The sequence below is a fragment of the Podarcis raffonei genome, chromosome 9 (genome assembly GCF_027172205.1).
Source record: "Podarcis raffonei isolate rPodRaf1 chromosome 9, rPodRaf1.pri, whole genome shotgun sequence".
Lineage (NCBI taxonomy): Eukaryota > Metazoa > Chordata > Lepidosauria > Squamata > Lacertidae > Podarcis > Podarcis raffonei.
Window position 1 is genome coordinate 41,912,185 of NC_070610.1, and position 22,466 is coordinate 41,934,650.

Genomic DNA, 22,466 nt, shown 5'->3' on the forward strand with positions numbered 1-22,466 from the left:
GGTCCTTTACCTTTACCTTTTTTACCATAGCCCCAGAACCTGTGGCATTGATCACCCAATTTTCTAATAGCAAGTCTTTGGGAAATGATGGCAGATGCGAGCTATTTAAGAATACCTTAAAGGATGGGCTATGATTATGAGGAACGATTTTGATTTTATCACCCAATTCTGTTGTCTGCTGCATAATAGTTATCATCTACAAGTAGGAGCACAGCATCAACTCAAATTATAGACATTTATACTTAACATGGAGGCCAACTCTGAAAATTATCTAGTTTTGCATCTTGAGAAATGGTCTGCCAATATATATTTTTTGCCAAGGAGGAGGATAGTTTCAGGTCCAGCTACGTCACAATTAATAATTATGTTGTTTGCCTATTTTTTGCATAAATATGTGTCTGTGTGAAAGGCTTCCTAGTTCATTGCTTTTGTGGTGCTTTCAATACCATTCAAATAACCAGTCTGGATCATCACTTTTTTTGTTGTTGTTAGTGTGAACTCTTTACAATAGTAATAGCTTGAAGGTTAGATCTGTACCTTCCAGTATTGCTTATAAACAACACTGTATCCCTAACCAGTATATAGTAATGTGGAAACATGGATGTGTACTTCATCCATTCCCATGTAACTTCTTTATAAACAATTATGCCTCAAAGACCAGGTATGAGAAATTCATTCCATCTGTCAAAGGGAAAAGAAAGCTCTCTTCACTGCTTTATGCAAACAGCATGCAACCCTTTTCCTTCACTAAGCCAGGCCTCCATCTACTGCTTAGAAGTAGCCTTAAGTTCTTTTTGCAAGGAGAATCTGCTGAACGTTAATTACAATAAAACTAAAGTGGATACCTTAGGGAATAAAACAGCTCTCCACACCTGGTGCTTAAATTCCCATATAATTGAACAAGCAGAATCATACCAATCCTTTGGAGCACTATTTTCTAGCACTGAGAAATGAGGAAATTATTTCAGTGATCAAATACGGGGAGTTCTGAGGCTCATGAATGGAGGTGGCTTGCCTTTTTCAGGCCATATTGACCCATGGTCAGCCCACTGGGGGCTGCATATCAAACGGGGCATGGCTGAAGTGTAAAAGTAGGTGTGGCTGATTTTTAAATTATTATTTTTTAAAAAGGACACGTTTTGGGGACCATGGCCAGAGTCACAAAAAAACTTCTGGCATCACAGAATCGCAGTAGGAGTCGTCAGTAAATTATTTAAAATTATTGGTTCAAGCTATTTTGCCAGAGAAAATTACTGAAAGTATGTTTGTTAGAACAGATTCAACCCAGCATGGCTAAATTAGAGTACCTAGTATATATTATTTACTCAAGTTATGGAGCATTTTTCCTTTGATAAACTGCATTCATAGATAGAGGAATTCTGTTCCTAAGCAGGAATTCAAAAACAGCATGATAGATAAATAAACATAGTTTTTCTTGGTCCCCACAAAGCTTGCCCCCTAGTTTTTGTTTGAATAGCTCCACTCCGGGAAATGCTTTAATCTGGCTTGGATTTCAGTTTAATACACAAACAGTTTCAGAGAGAGAGAAATGCGGTACTCCTTGCGCTCTGTGGCATTGCATGTGCAAAGATGGGAAAACAGGATTTGCCACAACGTTATTGTGCTGATCTATAACATAAAATAGTAAAGGTAAAGGGACCCCTGACTGTTAGGTCCAGTCGTGGCCGATTCTGGGGTTGCAGCGCTCATCTCGCTTTATTGGCCGAGGGAGCCAGCGTACAGCTTCCGGGTCATGTGGCCAGCATGACTAAGCCACTTCTGGCGAACCAGAGCAGCGCACGGAAACGCCATTTACCTTCCCGCCGGAGTGGCACCTATTTATTTACTTGCACTTTGATGTCCTTTCGAACTGCTAGGTTGGCAGGAGCAGGGACCGAGCAACGGGAGCTTACCCCGTCGCGGGGATTCGAACTGCTGACCTTCTGATCGGCAAGCCCTAGGCTCTGTGGTTTAACCCACAGCGCCACCCGCGTCCCTAATAAAATATTAAGTTCAAATTCCTTCCTCACTAAATTGCTCAAGGAACATGAGGATTGGTTTACAAAAACTGATTATTTGGGTTGTGGTCAACACTAGTCCCACTCTGAGTAGCCCCTTGAAATTAATGTGTTATATCTGTCAACTACCCTGAGAAGGTGTTTCCGTGCGCTAAGCAGCTTAGTCATGCTGGCCTCATGACCCGGAAGCTGTACACTGGCTCCCTCTGCCAGTAAAGTGAGATGAGCGCAGCAACCCCAGAGTTCTTCGTGACTAGACCTAATGGCCAGGGGTCCCTTTACCTCTACCTTTACCCTGAGAAGGACTACCACCCTTTGCTTTTAAATAAAGTCTGCCAGAAAGTCAAAAATGGTTTACACATTCAGGTGCTTTAATGATATTTAGGCGATGGGTGTACTCTTAACTAAGCTGCATTATCACCTTGCTCTTTACCTTTTAGACACTGTAGGTCCATATACAGGTATTAAAATGTGGCTAATGAGTGAAACAAATAAAACCGAAAAATCCTTATCTGGAATATTATTTGCATTAAAGTTATCTTTTCCTCTAGGTAGATAAGACAATCAGCATTGGCTGTGTGGACTAAATAAGATAAGCAAATCAGATCAAATATTGTATTTAGAAATGCCAACTCTAGTTTTTCTCCTTTTCACTTCACTGGAATATCCTCATATACTATCTAATCTTAATTAGTTTAACTTGCAGTATCTCATGTCCTCTTATTGTTTCTATTTTGTAACTAAAAACAGAATAGGACTGAGAGCCTAGTTGCAGAAGGGAACGCTTGACCAGCTTGTGCTTGTTTTTGTTGTCATTCTGCCACTCTCTGGTCATTTGTGGAACTACAGCATTCTCTACTAAAGCAAACCAAGTTTCATTGCAATCCCTTGGTTTAAGCCTACTGTATTTTATCAGTGTATATATTAAGGGTAGGCAACTTGGTACCTTCTGGATGTTGTAGATTACAGCTCCCATCATCAATATTGGCTAAGCTTACTGGGAGGTTTTGTCCAAAATATTTGATGGAAAACCATGTCATCTGCCTCTGCTGTTGATTTCTTAATTTTAGAACTCTACTAATACTACATTGTTGTTGTTGTTGTTATACCACTTTCCATGTTTTTGTCTCAAGGTGATGCATATAGTATGTTAAAACAGCTAAAACAGTTATATAGTTTTGTATTAGCAAAATTGCACTCTGTCGCATCGGTGGACTGACTTGAAAATGGAGGGTCAGATTTCAAATCAGAGGTTTCCCTTGTAGGGTGGGCTGGAGCAGGTAACCGTTTCTCAGCTCTACACCTGTGAAATGTTAAAACTGTAACCCAGCTAAGAGGGTTCTCAGGATGATGAACTACAGTGGTACCTCGGTTTACGAACTTAATCTGTTCTGAAAGTCCGTTCTTAAATCGAAACCGTTCTTAAACCAAGGTATGCTTTCCCTAATGAGGCCTCCCGCTGCCGGTGGCCTTCCACCGTTCGGATTCCGTTCTTAGACAGAGGTAAGGTTCACAAACCAGGACACTATTTTCAGTTTTGCAGCGCTTATAAACCGAATCGTTCTTAAACAGGACTGTTCTTAAACCAAGGTACCACTGTACAGCTACAGCAGCTGGTGTTTTTAAAGTGCACAATGTGCCACACACTGAATATTTACAATATTTTAACTTGGACTGTCATTTCTGTTTGGGCTTAAAATGAGCATTTTGTGAAGAGCAAAATACACACTCACAAATAGCTGGAAGTTAGTTAGAGCCTTAGTTACATCTATTTTTTCAAATGATTGTATTTGCCTTTAACTTAGTTGTTTGTAATGTTTATTAAGAATAAAATAGTTTTTGAACTAAGTCTAAGCACATATAACTTCGTTTGTGGATATCATTCTCCTGTTACTTTTACTTCTTTCTGTCTTTCCCCCCTTTCTCTGTTGTCTGGTTATCTACTGAAATTTATAATGTTAAGATCTTTGGGGCAATAATCTTATTTGCTTATGATGTTTGTTATTGTGTCGTGTGCGTACATCAATGATACTTTTAAAACAACACTATTGATCTTAGGTGTGGTGTTTATACTTGAAAATACAATTGAAAAATAATTCCACAGTACATGTGCAAATATCCTTTCCATTACTGTTATTCATATAACGACAATATTCCCCTTAGGAGCATAAGGAGTTCCAATGCAGAGCATTTAATATCAAGGCAAGGTTCAACCCTAACATCATTTTAAATGTTAAGCACTTTGGTCAGTTTACTGTAATGAAGCTGAAAAACTCTGGCATTGATTTTCATCCTTTTAAGCTAATATATTTATCCAGAAAGAGAGTATAATCTCAAGTTTGTGCTTCAAGGGATGAGTTACTACACAAAGCTGGATCTGATAAATATCATATTTCATTTGAGCCATGATAAGAGCCATTTCTTTCATATAGAATAGCATCACTTTATCTCCAAAGCATCAAGAAAAGGGCTTAAAGTCAAGAATAATATAATCTGATAAATGCTGGTATAACTTTATATTTAAGAACCATTAATCCTCTGGCCTCAACCCCCCTGAGCAAAATCATCCAAAGCAAAATAATATCCTGCTATATCAAGGGTTCTCCCTTGCAAACTCTCCACCTATATATAATGCCTTGGTAATGTACCTTGTCACATCCTCATCCTCCTCCTTTCTAGAGTTTGTAAGTTTTCTTCTTGAATATTCATGGACCTCGATTAAGCCTTCAGGCAGAAACATTTTATAATAGTGTTATTTATAACAGATGTTCTGTGGAACTACTTTGTGCTTGCAGTACAGGTAATTTGCTGAACTTTCAAGGCAAGAGAATGCTCTGAAGAAATCCACACAATGCAGTCCTCTGCAATCACACTACAGAAATGTTTTCAGCCATAGAAAAAAGGAAAAAGTTATACCACCCGTCAGAAGTGGATTTAATGAGACAGAGGGTGGCATGTAGTATATTGAGTCAGGCTTTTAAAGCTGCTTGCTCTCACTGTCACTCCCAGGATTCTGGCTATATTTGTCTTTTATATATTTGGTTGACTGGCGAAGCAGGAAGACGTCTCGGGAGCCATGGAGTGAATGGAATCCCTTGGGGCGAAAATGGCCGTCTGAAGGTGGCTTAGTCAAGTAGCATCAAGCTAAGCTTGTGCTGCCCAATACTGAATGAGATGACCATTACTCTGACTCAGTAGTCCACTTTAGGCATTCAAAAGATTGCATGAGGGCTCATACTATGAAGCTGCCTTGGGACATGTGCGTTAGCTATGCCTCTCCTGATTTTCATGCCTTGAAGAGTACAAAGGTCATAAGGAGATGCTAACCATGTTTAGCTGAACACGATTAGGATAGCTTGGAAGAGAATAGTTGATTATACAGGATGGGGCAGATTCTAATCATGGTATTCTCAATCCATGAAGTTCAGTGTGTAAACATCAGATATGGGAGCTGGCATGCAGAGAGATGTTGGAGATGGGGGCTTTTTGTGCACCTGCTCCTCACTTTTTTCTGAATGCCTGAAGAGGGCTACTCTGAATCTTTCATATGTCTATATCGCCTTCTCTAGTTCTCTTATGGCCAGAATTTAATGAGTTGGAAAATAAGCTGAATAAAATCCTAAATCCTAAAATCTTTGCAACTCAGCATTTCTCCAGATTTCACACTCATCTTTAAGAAACTGGACAGTCTTGAGTTGTGCAGAGAAGTGTGTATATAAGCAACTAGCTGGGTTGCAAATCAACTTCAAATAGCAGGAGAGAGTTTTAGGTATATGGACACTGCTAGTGATTTTTCTTAAAGGCTTGACATGTATAGCTCTGAAACTACTTTACTGGATAAGAGATTAGTAAACTCCAGTTCTTGTGGATATCATTTTTAAGCGGATTATGTTGGTTCACTGAGGTCTGTTTACTTCATTTTATGTGCAGTGTATATGTGAAGGGATTACTTCCTCCCTCTTGGTCAACTACTCAGTTTTTGGAAATGCATTGCCTTTTTTGAAAAGCTCCTATTTGCTTTTCAAAAAGTTGTTGGAAAGGCTGAAATGTATCTTTTAAAAAAATAACCTGTTCAAATTTGTTGGATCAAGCTACAGAAATTATGATACCAGTGTGTACAGCTGGAATATGTGTCTCCATCAAGTTTCCTGCCTGAAAATGTTTTCCCTTTGGACATTGCAGTACGGATTCAGAACATGACAGTAGCATATCAACTGGTGAGACCACTGAGCAGAAACAGGCAAAAAAAAAAAGACCCCCAAAATATCTCTTAATGTTCTGGAGAGCTGTTGCCAATCAAGGGTTGATAGTATCAGGATCAATAATATGACTTAGTGAAGTGCTCCTCAGCAGATCATCTCCTGCCCTGTTTAGGCAGGATTTTGAGGCTGGGGAAGGAGGTGCTATAGATAACCATAAAGGTGCTACAACCTGGTACAGGTCAAGGCTCCATTGCAAATCAGTCCCCAACCCCATCCTGTGCCTGTCACAATATATAGCATTGCTGTTTGTAGATCTACTCTAGATTTCTCTATGTATATCTACTAAATTGATTTAATAAATCTTTTTCTTTCTTAACTGATCTTACCATTGGGTTGGCTTCAGAGCCATTACCCCTAGAGTAGGGGTAAGGAACCTGCAGCCCTAAGGATGCTGTTGGGCTCCCAGTTCCTATCAGCCCAGGGCAGCATGGCTGATGGCCAGGATTGATGGGAACATCCCTGCAACACTTGGTGGCCACAAGTTCCTCACCTTTGTGCTAGGGTATGCCTTTGGATAGCAGTAATTGACCTACATGTGTCTCCTCCGCCTTTCACAATTCTTTTTCTACTTATTTATTATTTTCCATTTATCCTCATAACTGTGATGGTGGTGATGATACCAAGATGCTACTCAGATGCCCTGAGACAAAAGGCTGGGAGTACCATGTAGGATCTCCTCCAACATAAGATGTCTTGTTCACTCCAGACATCTACATGAGACTGTTACTCTAGATTTGGCTTCTACCCCAGAAGAAATTCCAGGTTCACTGACTCATCCTCCTGCTACACTGCTATTATATTGCCTGCTGCAGCCTTTTGGTAGGTGGTCCCTTGCCAGTGCTTTTTTTTAATTATCAAACCTTAGTAGGATAATTAGGATGAAAACCACCACCATCCCAACTCCAGAATTAAGGGCCACAGTTTATTATTGGGCAAAAATAGTAGTATAGGCAAAAGTAAAATGCCACTGCATATTGATTCTGCCTTTCGAACAGGACAATGGCAGAGGCTCCTATCCTCATAATAAGACTATAATAAAGACTTAATATGAAGCACCGTTAAACATGAACACTGGACACCACATTCCAGAAAGGGTGGGTGCCATTTTCCCATTTCCAGCCTCTCTTAATCTATGCTATTAAAAAAGAAAAGAAAGGAAAAGCAGGAAAGAACATATATAACTGTGATTCTTCACCGTAGATGATTTACAAGCAGGGAGAACAATCTGGTCATTCCTGCTAAAGGCTTAGAAACTGGACAGATGTGATTGCAGTTTCTAGTTGCCAATATGTGAAACTTCTATACTCAGCTCTCTCCCATCTCCATAATCTTTTAGGCCTATCTGACCTTTCAAGACTTATCCTACTGCTTTCTACAGGACTTGGGTGTTTTGCACAGTCTTTACAGCAGTGGGTGAGGCAAGACTGATTGAATTAATCATTTCGGTCACTGACCAGACTGGAGGCATGACTGGGCAAAAGTATCCATGCATGTGTACACACCTGTGAAAATCAGCCTTTTGTTTCTTCATCCCTTTCTTTGCTATTTATTTTGTATGTAGCATACAAAAGCAACAGCAGCATTAAGGAATAACAACTGACTCATATAACTGTGTAATTATATGTAAGTTCCAGAGGAGTAGCCATGTTAGTCAGTTGCAGGAAAAACAACAACTGAAAAATGTTGTGTGTTACAGAAGATCACCTTTATCAGAGTTCATCAGATGATTAGAAAGCGTGATCCTTAGGCAGTGGGAGCAGCTATGTAGAACTTGGGAGTTAAAATGGCAATGAAATGTGAAAAGTACTGCCTGTACAATTAAGAGCTTAAACGTATGCAGAATAAGCAGAGTGACTCTCCTCAACAGCAGCTATTGGAGATAATTTGTACTCTGCAATGTCAAGAGTAATGTATTAACCCCTGTAGTGGAACAGGAAGGCACGGTCTCTCTTCAGTTCAAAATAAAGAACACTTTTTGATATGTTGTGATTTAGCAGTTTCATGCCAGAATTCCCCTTTGGAGTTCCTTTGCTCAATGATGGTACCTTAAAGTCAGTAACCTCGCATGTTCTGGTAGACTGAAATCTTCTACTGTTTCTGCATATTGCCAGTGCAGGTGTCAGATTTGTGATAACAGTATTGCTGGCACATTATAGCATGCATTACATAGGAAGTGCCTGATGTAAACACTTAAGGTCACACCCAGGACTCTGCTAGACTGGTAAAGAAAAAGCGATTTATATGAGCTGCATGTGTGATATAACATTGTACCATCAGATGGCAACGTGGAGTCCTGTTTTTCTCTACCCGCTTTCCCTGTTTAAATTTACGCTTTAAACTGAAACACTTCTTTGATGAGTCTAGATCCAGCCCCACAATGTATATTTAAAGCATTCCTATATCATTTTAAGTTATGGCTTCCTCCAAGGAATAAAGGGAATCATAGTTTCTTAAGGGTGCTGGGAATTGTAGCTTTGTGGGCACACTTAAGAGACTACAGATCCCAGGATTCTTTGGGGGGAGTAACGACTGTCAACATGGTGTAAGAATGCTTTAAATGTTTGGTGTGGTGACGTTAGCTGTGAGCTTCTGTGCATAAGCTTCATATAGAAAGTTGGGATTTGTAAGCAGTAACGCAAAGGCATCAGTGTTGCATCACTGAGAATGAGAAGACTGATATACAACTTTTCCGAAATAAGGGGGGGCCCGGATTTTTAAGTTGCTTTAAAATACCAGATTGGTCTTTCCACTTGTAAGAACTGTACCAGCATTCCTATTAAGCCATCGTTCAAAATTATCACATCAGGTCTTAAGGCCTAAACTTTGACTGAAACAAACAAACTTGTGTGTTTAATACAAATTTTTGGTGTATACATGTTGTTCTTAGCTCTTCTTGTTGCAATATATAGGAGAGTTACTCCACAGTGCTTATTTCTACACTACTTTTTGTTTTGCATAAATTTAAAAAGTGGCACACATCATTACTTGGGCACCTATCACCAACCCAGACTTTCTTGCAGTTATTGAAATCATGATGTTATATGATCACATATGAAACCCAGAAATTCTTGGTCTATCCAGCTCAGGAGTGTCTATTCCATTGATGGGGAAACTCTGCCTCCTCCCAGATGTTGTTGGACACCAACTTCCACCCGCCCCTGTCAGCATGGCCAGTGCTCAGGGAGGATGAGAGTGGTAGTCCAGAAATATCTGGAAAACAGGTTTAGTTACCCCAATCTAGACTGATTGGCATCAGTTCTCCATGGTTTCAGACAGCCCTACCAGGGACTGAACCTGTATGCAAAACGTGCACATACACGTGCGCTCTGTCATTGAATTAAGGTCTCTCCAAACTTATGCTGCACAGAGTACATGCTGCTTCTGAATGGAAACTGGAATCCATGTAGGAAATGTATCATACGAAATAGCTCTAATTTTTCTAACACATCAAACCTCCACTTTAAAGGCTTATTATGGTGTTTCGCGAATCTGTAAGTTGTCATAATACATAGGAACCCAGATGATGGAGGAGACAAAAAAAGGCTGAAGACTATAGATATGTCATTGTCAAGTTTTTGTTTTTTTAAAGCCAACAGGATCAGTGAACCCACTGAACCCAAACAAAAATTAAACCATCAGTGCTTGCCCTCCAGGAACCTGAAGTTATTCATATTTATTAATCTGCTGAACCAACCATTCTTCCGGACAGACCTTTGTGTTTAATCAAGTAATATCATAATAGTATCAATATTATTGTCACATTCATACGTAACATTTTCCATAATGGAAAGGCCCCTCTTATTTCTTGGCTTTTCTACTTTCTTAATCCATTAACCTTTTGTTCCTTTGTGAACAGGGATTTCCCTTCCACTTTTTGATACATTAATTCCAGCCTTGGGCTGCCTCGGAGCCAGAAACTGATTTAATATTTAGGCTACGTAAGCAATTCTTAATCGGTGGCAGCTCAACTCTTCTTGCCATCACTGCTAAAGAGACATTTGCAGCGCTCTGATTTTAGGTCAGCTTTGCAGAAATGCTATTATGTTTGCAAGCTCTCTCAAACAGAAGTAGAATCCTTATTTTACTAATTTCCAATTAAAAGTTAATTTGAGGTGTGACTGCTTATATGGTCACATAAAGTGCCACTATCAACAAAGAAAGCTCAAAAGAGTAAGTCTTAGTAGAACAACGATTCAACAAAGTAACTATTTATACTTCTCAGACCACAGCTTTGTGCATTTTCCTTGTTCAGATGATTGCAAGAACCATCAAAAAGTCCAGTCAATGGATGCTGGATGCCCTTTCTCAGAGGAAGAGAGAGCTGCTGCTACACAGCCATTCCTGCACACAGTAATCTACATTAGCAATGTAGGGAGACATGCATAATTATTATCATCATTATTATCATTATTACTATTATTTATTAAAGTTCTGTACAGCCCTTAATCCAAGGATCACAGGGCAGTGTACAATTAAAAATAAATACATACATACCATAACAACAAACAAAAACATAACCTTCCCCACAGTTTCAAAGGCTGTAGTTGAATTAACCAAAGGCCTGGGAGAAGAGAAACGTTTTTGCCTGGCACCTAAAGATATGTAATGAAGGTGCCAGGCAAGTCTCCCTGGAGAGAGCATTCCATAAATGGGGAGCCACCATAGAAAAGGCCCATTCACTTGATGCCACCCTCCAGACCTATTGTGGAGGAGGCAAATGAAGAAGAGCCTCAGATGATGATTGCATGGTCCGGGCCAGTTGATATAGGGAGAGGCTACCCTTGAGGTATTGCGGTCCTGAGCCGTTTAAGGCTTTGTAGCTAAAAACCACCACTTTGAATTGAGCCCGGAAACTAATTGGCAGCCACTGCAGTTGGGCCAGGACTGGTGTTATATCCTCAAACTATCTTGCCCCGATGAGCAACCTGACTGCTGAATTCTGAACCGGCTGAAGTTTCCAGTCTTCAGAGGCAGCCCCCACGTTTAACACGTTGTAGTAATCTAACCTAGAGGTTACTAGAGCATAGGCAACAGAAATTAGGCTGTCCAAACGGGCACAGCTGGGTCACTAGCAGAAGCTGATGGAAGGCACTCTGCACCACTGAGGCCACCTGTACCTCAAGCAACATAGGAAGCTGCCATATACTGAGTCAGACAACTGGTCCATCTAACACAGTAATGTCCTTGCTGAGTAGCAGTGGCTCTTCAGGGTTTCTCTTCCAGTTCTATGCCAGTTTCTCCCATGGAATCACCTGCCCTCTTTTGGCTGGCTCATCTATTTCTTCTGTTACTTTCCTGCAGTAGGACTAGAATTGGTAGCCCCTGCTCTACAAGCAACAGCTGTAACCAACCACGCAGTCAGCAAGCCACTCCTTGTGGTTTTTATATTCATCCCTTTCCAATGTTCCCTTTTTATTCAGGGCTTTATTTTATTATTCTTTTCTCTTGTTTTCTGCATTTGAAAGCCCTTGTAGCTTTAAGAGACACCTGAACTAACAATTCCTATCTGAAGTACTGCGTAGAAATTCTTAAGCGCAAAGGTTGGCCGAAGGATCAAAACCAGAATAAACAAATTCTGTTTTAACTCTCTGTCTTAGCTAACTCCTGTAATAACGTAAATAGAATTTATTTGCATTACTGCTACGGGTCCAGACAAAGAAAATAGTCTATGAAGACAGAAGCACAAGGTTCTGTGACAATTATAAATGGGAAAGAGCAACTTTGACAATCTCTGTGATCCGTTCTTTTGTGTCACTTTGGAGATTTCTATGGCTTTTATGATTGACAAGCTCTGGCATTATTCAAAATCTGGGACTATCTTCATTTCATTTCTGTATTTCAATTTTTCCATCTACTGAAAAACTGAGCTCAATTTTTGTTGCTGAGCACAATGAAAATAAAATTTACGTTGCTTTATTGTAATATACACAACAAAACCCAATAATTCTTTTTCCATATATTGGAAAGACCATTTAGCAGTTTGGGTGATTTCAATGTACTAGTTTTCCTGTCCAGTTTGTGTTAGCATTAAGAAATTCTGTTTTGTGCTGGAGTGCTTGAACTTGTGTCACCAGGCATAACACTCAGGTCATCTTCAGAGGCCTGCCTGGTTGTGCTACAACCTGCATATGTCCATCTAGCGACAACTAGGAAGAGTGCCTTCTCTGTGGTGGCACCCATAGTCTGGAATGGCCTCCCCAACAAATAAGTAGCGGACCAATGCAATTATAATGTTGGCACATGCTGAAGGCCTTTGCTAGTTCCTAGAATCATAGAATCATAGAGTTGGAAGAGACCACAAGGGCCATCGAGTCCAACCCCCTGCCAAGCAGGAAACACCATCAGAGCACTCCTGACATATGGTTGTCAAGCCTCTGCTTAAAGACCTCCAAAGAAGGAGAATCCACCACACTCCTTGGCAGCAAATTCCACTGTCGAACAGCTCTTACTGTCAGGAAGTTCTTCCTAATGTTTAGGTGGAATCTTCTTTCTTGTAGTTTGGATCCATTGCTCCGTGTCCGCTTCTCTGGAGCAGCAGAAAACAACCTTTCTCCCTCCTCTATGTGACATCCTTTTATATATTTGAACATGGCTATCATATCACCCCTTAGCCTCCTCTTCTCCAGGCTAAACATGCCCAGCTCCCTTAGCCATTCCTCATAAGGCATCGTTTCCAGGCCTTTGACCACTTTGGTTGCCCTCCTCTGGACACGTTCCAGTTTGTCAGTGTCCTTCTTGAACTGTGGTGCCCAGAACTGGACACAGTACTCCAGGTGAGGTCTGACCAGAGCAGAATACAGTGGCACTATTACTTCCCTTGATCTAGATGCTATACTCCTATTGATGCAGCCCAGAATTGCATTGGCTTTTTTAGCTGCCGCGTCACACTGTTGGCTCATGCCAAGTTTGTGGTCAACCAAGACTCCTAGATCCTTTTCACATGTAGTGCTCTCAAGCCAGGTGTCACCCATCTTGTATTTGTGCCTCTCATTTTTTTTTGCCCAAGTGCAATACTTTACATTTCTCCCTGTTAAAATTCATCTTGTTTGTTTTGGCCCAGTTCTCTAATCTGTCAAGGTCATTTTGAAGTGTGATCCTGTCCTCTGGGGTGTTAGCCACCCCTCCCAGTTTGGTGTCATCTGCAAATTTGATCAGGATGCCCTTGAGTCCATCATCCAAGTCGTTGATAAAGATGTTGAATAAGACCGGGCCCAAGACAGAACCCTGTGGCACCCCACTAGTCACTCTTCTCCAGGATGAAGAGGAACCATTGATGAGCACTTCTGAATCATTATGGCCTTCTGAATCTTTTAACTTTACTAAATGAAAACCAAAGTAAACAAAACCTTAATGCTTAGGTAATCACAAGCTCTTGGAATTTTTATGGGTGTTAGAATCATTGTGTTCATTAGTTTTATCTTAGGAATGTAGACTAAACTTCTACAAATTTGTTTTGCAAATTTTTGAGTCTCTGGGTGTTGGCAGCTTCTGTGCTACTTGTGGAGCAAGCAGTGAGACTGGGATTTATTTTGCTGTGTTTCCTGAGCCTTTTCTGATTTTCTTTATATGTTATCTTGTAGGTGCGTGCAGGTACCCACAACAGTAAATCTCACTTTGCCAAGACAAATGGTAATGGAAGAAAGATATGTGGATGTATAGAAGAATGAAATATAAGCTTCTGTTTGCATTTCCTGGTAACTTCTTGTTATCACTGAATGGCTCTGGAGAATATCTCAGAAAATACTACTGTTACCAAAAATTCATTTCTTGATGAGCCTCTTATAAAGATCAGGAATGCTAGACTGTAGCAACCTGAAAGGCAACTTGCCACCTTCTCAAAAATACTGTTTTCACCCAGTGGCAGCTGCTGCCTACTAGACTTGGTGGAGCTGCCAGGTCACAGGGATATGGCCAATGAGGTAATGGAGACATTGCCAAGTTGCTCTGGTTTTCTCCCCATCCTGCTCCCTTGCAAAAAATTGTACAACTACTTGGCACCTAAACGGAAAGGTATCTTACTTTGGTTCAGAAGGCGTCTCTGCTGTCACAGTTGCTCCTCTGCTGGGAGAAAAGTTGTAGGGTCTCCACCTCTTCTGGTTCTCTCCTTATCTTCCTCCTTTGCAAAGAAACAGTGGCTCCTTAAACATTTCCATTTTATTAACACATAACACCTAATATAAGTGTTTTTCCTCAGTTCATGAGGACTGTAATCTCATCAACATTATCCCAAGGAAAATATACTTAATTTGTATTTACTGTTCACTGGGACCAATACAGCAGCAAATACCTATACCATGTTAGCCATGGGCTGCTTATTCCTTTGTCTTCCTTGCAGATATTGTGTGGGCTGCAGGGCTTTGCTTACTCATTTACCACTGGCAGAACTTCACAGTGTTAATGAGTTGCGTGATAGCCACCTCTCCTGCTTTGAAATGGCGACTGCCATACTGTAGATCAGGGGTAGGCAGAGAATTGGTCTACTGGTAGTTTTCTGTGTGAGTGAAAGTAGTTTAGCAAGGATTTATGACTCCCAAATATTTAACAATAGCAACAACAAAATGAGTATCCCACCACCTAATAAAGACAGTTGGGTGTAACAAGGAGCTGCTTTTTCTATGAAAGGGGCTCAGTTCAGTTCAGGTACTTAAAATATATATATCAATCTCAGTACTCAGAAGCCACCATACTCTTTAATTCTAAGTGTATGTTTTTTCAAACCTGGCTGTAGTTGGCAGCTCTTCGGGGTCTAATAAAACAAAAAGCAAATTCCACAAGCCTGAAGTCTGCCTCTCTCTGCTCTGGATACTGGAGAGAAAGTTTTAAAGGGGATAAGAAGCCTCATTGGAAGGAACTATAAATTGTTGGAATAAAATAGAACTGGCATGATGGCACAAAGAACCTTCTAGGGCACAAAGCCTCTAGGGCACCACCAGTATTTCTAGGTTCTGCGCTTTGCAGTTTAAGAATTACATTCCGGTTTTTTCTTGCAGTGTTACACATATCTTAGCATTCCAAAAGATCCTGAGGCTGGACTGGTGCGCTTTTGTGGGGACCTCAACATGGGTTGTACTAACATGGTGGCAAGCAAGATGCCACTGGTGCTGTACATCTTATGGGAAACTACGTTAATTAACTTTGGAGGGTTCTCGAGTAGCAAATCCAGGGCACAACACTTGAAACATGTGAAGGAAAGAGAGCTAGGAGACCATCCCATGAAATCCAGAAGCCTATTATGCCTGGCTTAACCACATTATAGCCAAATCATACCCTTCTGTAACCTCCTTAAAAACAGTAACTGAGGGTTATTGAGCATTGACGTGTTGGCAGAGACGGCTTTGGGTGTAAATGTAAACAGCACAGATGTTGATATGACGCCATGATTCCAAAACAGGGAAATTCCTGCTTGTGGACTTCCCATGGGCATCTGGTTGGTCACTTGGAGAACTGGGCTAGATGGACCATTGGCCTGATCCAGTGGCTCTTCTTATGTCCTTATAAAAGACAGAACATAGGTCCATCTACCTCAGTACTGTACACTGTCCGTCAGCTGCTCTATAGGGTTTCAGCCAGGGGACACTCCCAGTCCTACCTGCCAAGGATTGAACCTGGAACCTTCTGCATCGAAAGCTAGTCGCTCTACTCCCTACTGCTGTAAATCACCCTTCCGATCTTCAGATGAAGGGCAGTATAAAAATGTGATAAATAATAATAATAGTAATATTAATTATAATAATGCCACTGAGCAAGGGCTCTTCCCTAAGAGGAGCCATTCACCATGGCAAGGCCTTGTTTTTCTTCTTCAATCTCTGCTGAGGAGTGCTGTTGTTTTTGCGTTGGGAGGAGCTTTCTGAAATGCCTTGAGGCAGCGCGCCTTGCCAGAATCCAGAAGAGAGGGGAAAAGGGGTCCCAGATTATACCATTAACTGGGGGGGGGATGCGCTTCAGAGACCACCTCTCGCTGCCTCTTTCCCTCCCTGCCCACCTCAGCCACGAGGCCGCTCTCCCCTCGCATTCCGCCGCTCTGATTGCTGCTCGCTGCTCCAGGTACCTCCCCCTCTTCGCCTTTTGTTTTAGTGTCAGGCAGCAGCCCAGTTTCCTGTTGATACCGGAATGTTGTGAATGGGCAGGGAAACGCCACCTTCTCCTACTTCCCTCTGCCTTTCTCTTTCTCTCCCGGCCACAGCTGGGAGAGCCTCTCTTGGCGAGCGCCCTCCCAGCTCCTGCCATTCCTTAGCCGAGACCAGAAAGAGAGCGAGGCCTTCGCAGCCTCCCCGAGAGCGCGCTTGAAACTTTCGAGGAAGGGGAAAAGCAAGAAGCGGCGGCGGCGGCGGCGCAGGAGGGACGCTTTGCCTCCTCTCCAGGCTGCGGGCGGCGGGAGCGGCAGGTGCAGGCGCAAGGGCAGCTCCAAGCCACGCCATGGAGGAGCAGAGGGAAGCCTAAGAAAGGGGTGCTTTTCCTCCCTGTCGTCGATGGCTGAAGCCTGGAGGCTGGAAGAAGAAGAGGAGGAGCTGAAAGAGCTCGGCAGAAGGCACAGGAGACCCAGCTTGAACCCAGCAACAGGTAGGCGCGAGAGGGCAGGGAGAGGGGCGCCGAGGGGCTGGGGTCCGAAGTGGGGAAGGGAGGCACGTGCTGGAGGGGGGAGAATTCAGCGCCTATACATATATATATATTCAGGAGTTAGGTTCATGCACTTCAAAGAGCTGTAGATTTTACTTCGATGCCCGTTTTTAGGGTTTTTTTATTGTCTCTGGTTGCCTTTCCCGACAAGCAACTCCACATGCTTAAGTCTCTTTCTCTGGGAACTGAAGTGATTGCAATGTGATATAGCAAGGGGTTGAGGGTCAGTCAAGGTGTCTCTGGTGGTAGGATCAAGCATCCTTTCTGATTCTGCCCTCCTTTTTCTGAATGTCCATTTAAGCTCCTTTGACATCTGTGGACGTTCAGTGCAGAACACACTGGTGGTCATGTGGGCCTGGCCCTCAAATCCAGTCAAGACATGGGCTGTTACGTTGCACCTTAGCCGTGCCCCAGTAGCATAGAGTTTGGACTCTGTCAAAAAGGGAGTGCAGGCGCACTGTCTGGAATACGTACATTTGGGGTTCCCCCACCCCATTTCTCAGTCTATGCAGCGGTTTGACCTAGGGATTGGTTTGAAAACACTGCCTTCCCTGTGGTGCCCTCCAAATGTTTTAGAAGGACAGACATCAGCTTCAAGCAGAATGGTCAGGCGTAATGGGAGTTATAGTCCAAAATATCTGGAGGCTCCATTTGGGGAAGGCTTTTGTAATAGATATGCATAAGTCTTGTGGATGGGCTCAGTATTCGACTGTGGTCTTGCAAGCAACCAAAGGTTATGATGTCTGGGTCAGGGAATATCCTTCCCAGTTGGCTGCTAAAGAAAGGGGGGGGACGTTATTGGGTCTTCATGGAAGAACATTCTGGAACCACATATAATCTTATCTCATGGTGAGTCAGATGTAGTCACTCATGGTTCAGTGAAAGGATCATATTCCAATACATTTTTTCTTCCTGGTTGGTGTAGTCTACTGTAAACTTGAACATTCCCTTTAGTTCTTTAGAATTCTGAACATTAACTTAAGGCACATCCAATGTATCTCTGGTAGTCAACATTGCTAAGTTTTTCACCTAAGATTTTTGTCCTTAACTATTTCTCTGTTTTAAGACCAGAATGTAGATCTTATGTGAAATAAGTATTCCTCCTAAACTTAGCAGGAGAACACTTAGTGCTATAGCACATGTTTTGCATGCAGAGAATTTCAGATTCAGTCCCTGGGATGCAGGTCGGGCTAGGAATCTCCCCTGTCTGAAACCCTGCAGAGCCACTGCCACTCGGTATAGAGAGTAATGAGCTAGATGTGCCATTGGTGTATTTGTGTAAGCTTTCTATGTAACTGCATGCCTGAGCCAAGCCACACATAAAAGGAGAGGGAACACTGAAGGGTCATCTACTTTGCAATTTGGCATACTTCAAGGTTTGCACCTTGTTGACTTTGGACTGCTAACTTTGCTGACTTCCCAGAATTATCAGTAGTTTCTGTGTTTGAACAGTGGTAGACTATTCCATACCCAAAAGGTGTTACTGCATTTTCTTTCCTCACCTCTTTGGCAGGGAACTTTAAGAAACCTTCACTGATAGTTATACAGTTGTGGATTCTTATTAAGGTGGAGCAGCGTAGTTGCAGAAATTCATTCTATGGATTGCAGACTTGTAAACAGATTGACATATTTCTACACACACACACACACACAGAGAGAGAGAGAGAGAGAGAGAGAGAGAGAGAGAGAGAGAGAGAGAGAGACATGTCCATTCACTGGCAAGAAGACTGACTTGGGATCTTTTGTGTTTATGGTGGATCACAGACAGAATCTATTTTATGCTCTTGTTGCCTAATTAAACAGCTGCATTTGGAGCATTTTGGGCTCTGTATTGTAGAAGGGGAAATGCAACTTCAGCAAACAAACAGTTTTAATTAATAAGCCTTCTACCCGTACAGTTTACTTTCAGCAGTGGAATCATGTTCTATCCAGACTATTCTCTGGGTTATTAGTGGCATGCCTTGAGGAAACAAAGTCAAGAATCTATGCTAGAAAAAGGTACAATCCAGGAGCTACCTGTAAGTATCAGGTGGTCAGTGACTCATGCCACTAGCAGTAATAAGTGAAGAGTCAACTGGCAAGGAAGCAGGCCATGAGTAACCGCTAGACATTAATCTAAAACAGAACTACAGTATGTGTAATGCATGGCTGGGAAAACTCAGGCCAAAGGCAGTTTTCGATGCTGCTCTTCCAGATCCTCAGGACTTTCTTCAGACCACTCCCCAGGTCACACCCCCTTTTCCCAGACCACAACCCACACCGGACTTGCTCCATGTCCCTTCCCAGTAATTTTATATAGCTGGAATGTGTCCTTGAACTGTGATACCGCCTCTTGCTTGCCTAGATGGATTGTGTATGTGTGTAAACCTCTGGCTTTTTGCATGGCCTACTTTAAAGGGGCATGTTCATTGCTGTCTCAGTCTTCCCTCTGGCCCTGTCCACCACTGACATGTGGCCTCCTGAAGATTGTGAGGAAATGTGGCTCTCAAGCTGGAAAAAAGTTCCTCATGCCTCAAGTAAAGCTGCCCCATGCTGTTTGTGCAGATGTTCCAGGAGCCCTTTGCCCTCAGGCTGCAGTTCCACAGAAAATTTCCTCAGCATGATACTAACTGCTTGAATGTGTGCAGAATTGTTGCCTAAATGGTTGTAGTCCTAAGCATACTTACTAAGGAGCAATTCATTGTGGCCTGGTATTTATTTATTTATGAGTAAACATTCTTAGGATTTTGAAGTTAAATGTGTGTATGGACGCATCTGTCGTTTGTTTAATGTCCTGGATTTAGCTCTGGCCTTGTGTCTATGAATGTTGCAAAACAGGCACTTGCTGTACTTATAAACCCCCTGTTTACGTTATGCTGTTGTTCTAAGGCTGTTCTTTTAAAAAAGTAATTCTTTATAAACTCATCAGTCACCTTTCTGTCGTTCAGTTTTGTAAGGGCTAGAAAACTGGCAAAATGTGTGCTTATAATTTGTGTCCAATTTCCGCTAAAGCAACATTCAGTTCATAGCAGCATTGTTTAATCTTAGCTCCCACATTAAACTTGTTCTAACTTGATTTCTAAAATGCTAGCTGGGTTTTGGACAGCAAAACAAGGTTGTATCAGAGAGATTAACTCACCAGTCAAAATATAATCACAGAAATTACACAGGTGAAGGTAAGTTGGCTGAAGTGAAATGAGAGTTGGAATAGAATACAATTTTTAAAAGCAAATTTGCTCTATGTTTTAAGCTACTTGGTAGTGTATTATTCTAAGAAGAATCCTGATTTCTAGATATATGTATTTGGGAGGTGCTAGGTTGTATCTCTTCAGTCACACTTACTTAAAATACACATACTGTATATGTGGAATGTTTTACTCTTTTTTTCCCTTTCCACAGACTTTCCTTCTGTGAATAAATATGGCAGGCGCCAATGTTGATGCCCCCCTGTCTCCAATTGATGGGGGCTACTGGGGAGCAAACCCATGCCATTTTGTGGTTCTGCCTCATTTTATGGCCGCCTTTTTGTTTTACACCACTATCCATGGCAGCCATTTTGTGACTAGAGCCTTTGTCACTTTATCAAAACTCCAAATGTGCCCACTGGCCAAAAAAAAGATGGCACCTCTTCTCTGGAGCACCAGAACCTTCTTCTACCAAGGAATAGGGCAAGGTATTTTGCCAAATAATTTATTTTGGGGGGGATTTTGCTTCTGCTTGGGATATGGCTGATCACAGACAATGATTAGAGACTGTGTGCAGTGTGTTGTTGTTGTTGTTGTTGTTGTTGTTGTTGTTACATCTTCACCTGCAGCATGTGACTGAGCCATTTGGATTTGTTCTACAGCAGTAATAAAAAAAAGATAGGATCAGAGAGTTGCAGAATACATTGTGCACCCCACCTTCTTTGCTGCTTTGTAACTCCCTTTCTGCATTGCACATGCTCCTTCCTCTTAACATTTATGTGATCCAGATTGTATGGGTTGATTTGTGAGGGGTTGCTTGGTAGATAATCTTCCTTTTAGGCAGAGGATTAGATTATGTGTGCCTTTGATCCCTTTTAGTTCTTTGATTTTATGATCCACAGTTCTCTTGGGTAGCAGTGATTATACATATGTACTGAATACCTGGCTGCATCTAAGCTAAAAGAATTGTACTTGTGAATCTGCTCCAGAATCCAAGGAAGTCAGTAGGAAGAATCCATTGAAGTCAACTGGCTGCAGACCAAGCACTGTTGGAATAAATTAAGGATGGTAACAGAGGCTCTTTTGCTGTTATCTGTTGCAGCTTGTCCTTGGAAATGAACCAACATCACTAAGCATAAAGTGTGTTTTTATTTTACAGAAAAGCACTTGTCTGCTGACATTTGTACCAGGGCGCAAATGGAACCATAAAAGTTGCATTTTTCAAGCATCTGTAAAAAAAAAAAAAATCATGCTGAAATTTGAAATATTTTTTTTTTAAAAAAAGGTTTAAAGTTTATTAACTAGGAGAAAGCTATCTTTTTTAAAAAAGAAAAGAAAAGAAAAAAATCCAAGTTGGCCTCTCCTATATATAAAGAAAAGTATCTTGTTTATCTGGGCAGAGTCAAATGAGTTGTCAGGTTGCCCTTTTGAAAGTGTTGGACTATGAGGAGTATGACCATGCTCCAGATAAAGTCTTGCTCACTCCACATGCGCACGCCAATAATTTACATTAGAACGCTCTTGCATCTGTCCACAACAAGTTATTTTAATGCTGAAAAGATAGCATGGAGTATTGAGAACATGGTCTATTAACGTATATTCACAAACAGATGCTGCAATACGAATAAAGGAGATATGAACAGTGGCGTAGCATGGGTTGCATTCAACTGCCTAACGGTGTCTGCATCACCCAGGAGATCACAGCTGCAGAGATAAGAAAAGAGTTGTTCCGTTGTCTGGAGAGGTCACTTCCTAGTTTGCATGAATAAGCCATTTTCAATGGAGCCTAGAGACAGAAGTGCACAGCTATATTGCGGCAGCACTGGGTGTTGAAATTTTGCACCCCTAATTTTGCACCACCACTGTGGCTCCCCCGCATGCTACACCCCTGGATATAAAAGCTCATGAAAATGTGCAGTAAAGGTGTTGGTTTACTTAGAATTAATTCTTCTTCTTCCTCCCCCTTCTGAAGCAAGCCATTGGGTCTTGTGCAGGTGTTGGCCGTGATCTAACACTAACCAGGGCTTTATTTCAACTGGGATCTCTGACCCTTGGACAGGCATTCAGCCAAACATGTAAATACTTCTAGCAAGGGCCAGCAACCTTTTTCAGCCATGGGCTGGTCCGCCGTCCTTCAGACCATGTGGGGGGCAAGACTATATTGGGGGGGGGAATATGAACAAATTCCTATGCCCCACAAATAACCCAGAGATGCATTTTAAATAAAAGGACACATTCTACTCATGTAAGACTACGCTGATTCCCGGACCATCCGTGGGCCAGATTTAGAAGGTGATTGGGCCAGATCCGACCCCCGGGCCTTAGGTTGCCTACCCCTGACTTACAGTGTTCTTAGTTCCAACCTTGGCCTTCCCTCCTAGAACTGGAAGGGACTCCTAAGCATG

The 22,466-nt window shown here is 41.8% G+C and overlaps 2 protein-coding genes across 5 annotated transcripts in view; one reads left to right on the plus strand and one right to left on the minus strand.

The window, feature by feature from the left end:
* Nucleotides 1-14,390, minus strand: part of FHIP1A (FHF complex subunit HOOK interacting protein 1A) — a 120,057-nt gene extending 105,667 nt beyond the window's left edge. Inside the window, exon 1 of the mRNA XM_053403134.1 lies at nucleotides 14,300-14,390. The gene's annotated coding sequence lies outside the window, so the exon portion shown is untranslated. The remainder of the gene's footprint in view (nucleotides 1-14,299) is intronic.
* Nucleotides 14,391-16,244: 1,854 nt separating this feature from the next.
* The window catches only part of SH3D19 (SH3 domain containing 19), a 66,013-nt gene continuing 59,791 nt past the window's right edge, over nucleotides 16,245-22,466 (plus strand). For 2 of the 4 annotated variants that reach the window (XM_053403129.1, XM_053403128.1), the window contains exon 1: nucleotides 16,245-16,840. In XM_053403129.1, coding sequence (XP_053259104.1) covers nucleotides 16,750-16,840 — 91 coding nt within the window. In that variant the 5' untranslated portion in view covers nucleotides 16,245-16,749. The remainder of the gene's footprint in view (nucleotides 16,841-22,466) is intronic. The other 2 variants (XM_053403127.1, XM_053403131.1) reach the window with 2 other exon arrangements.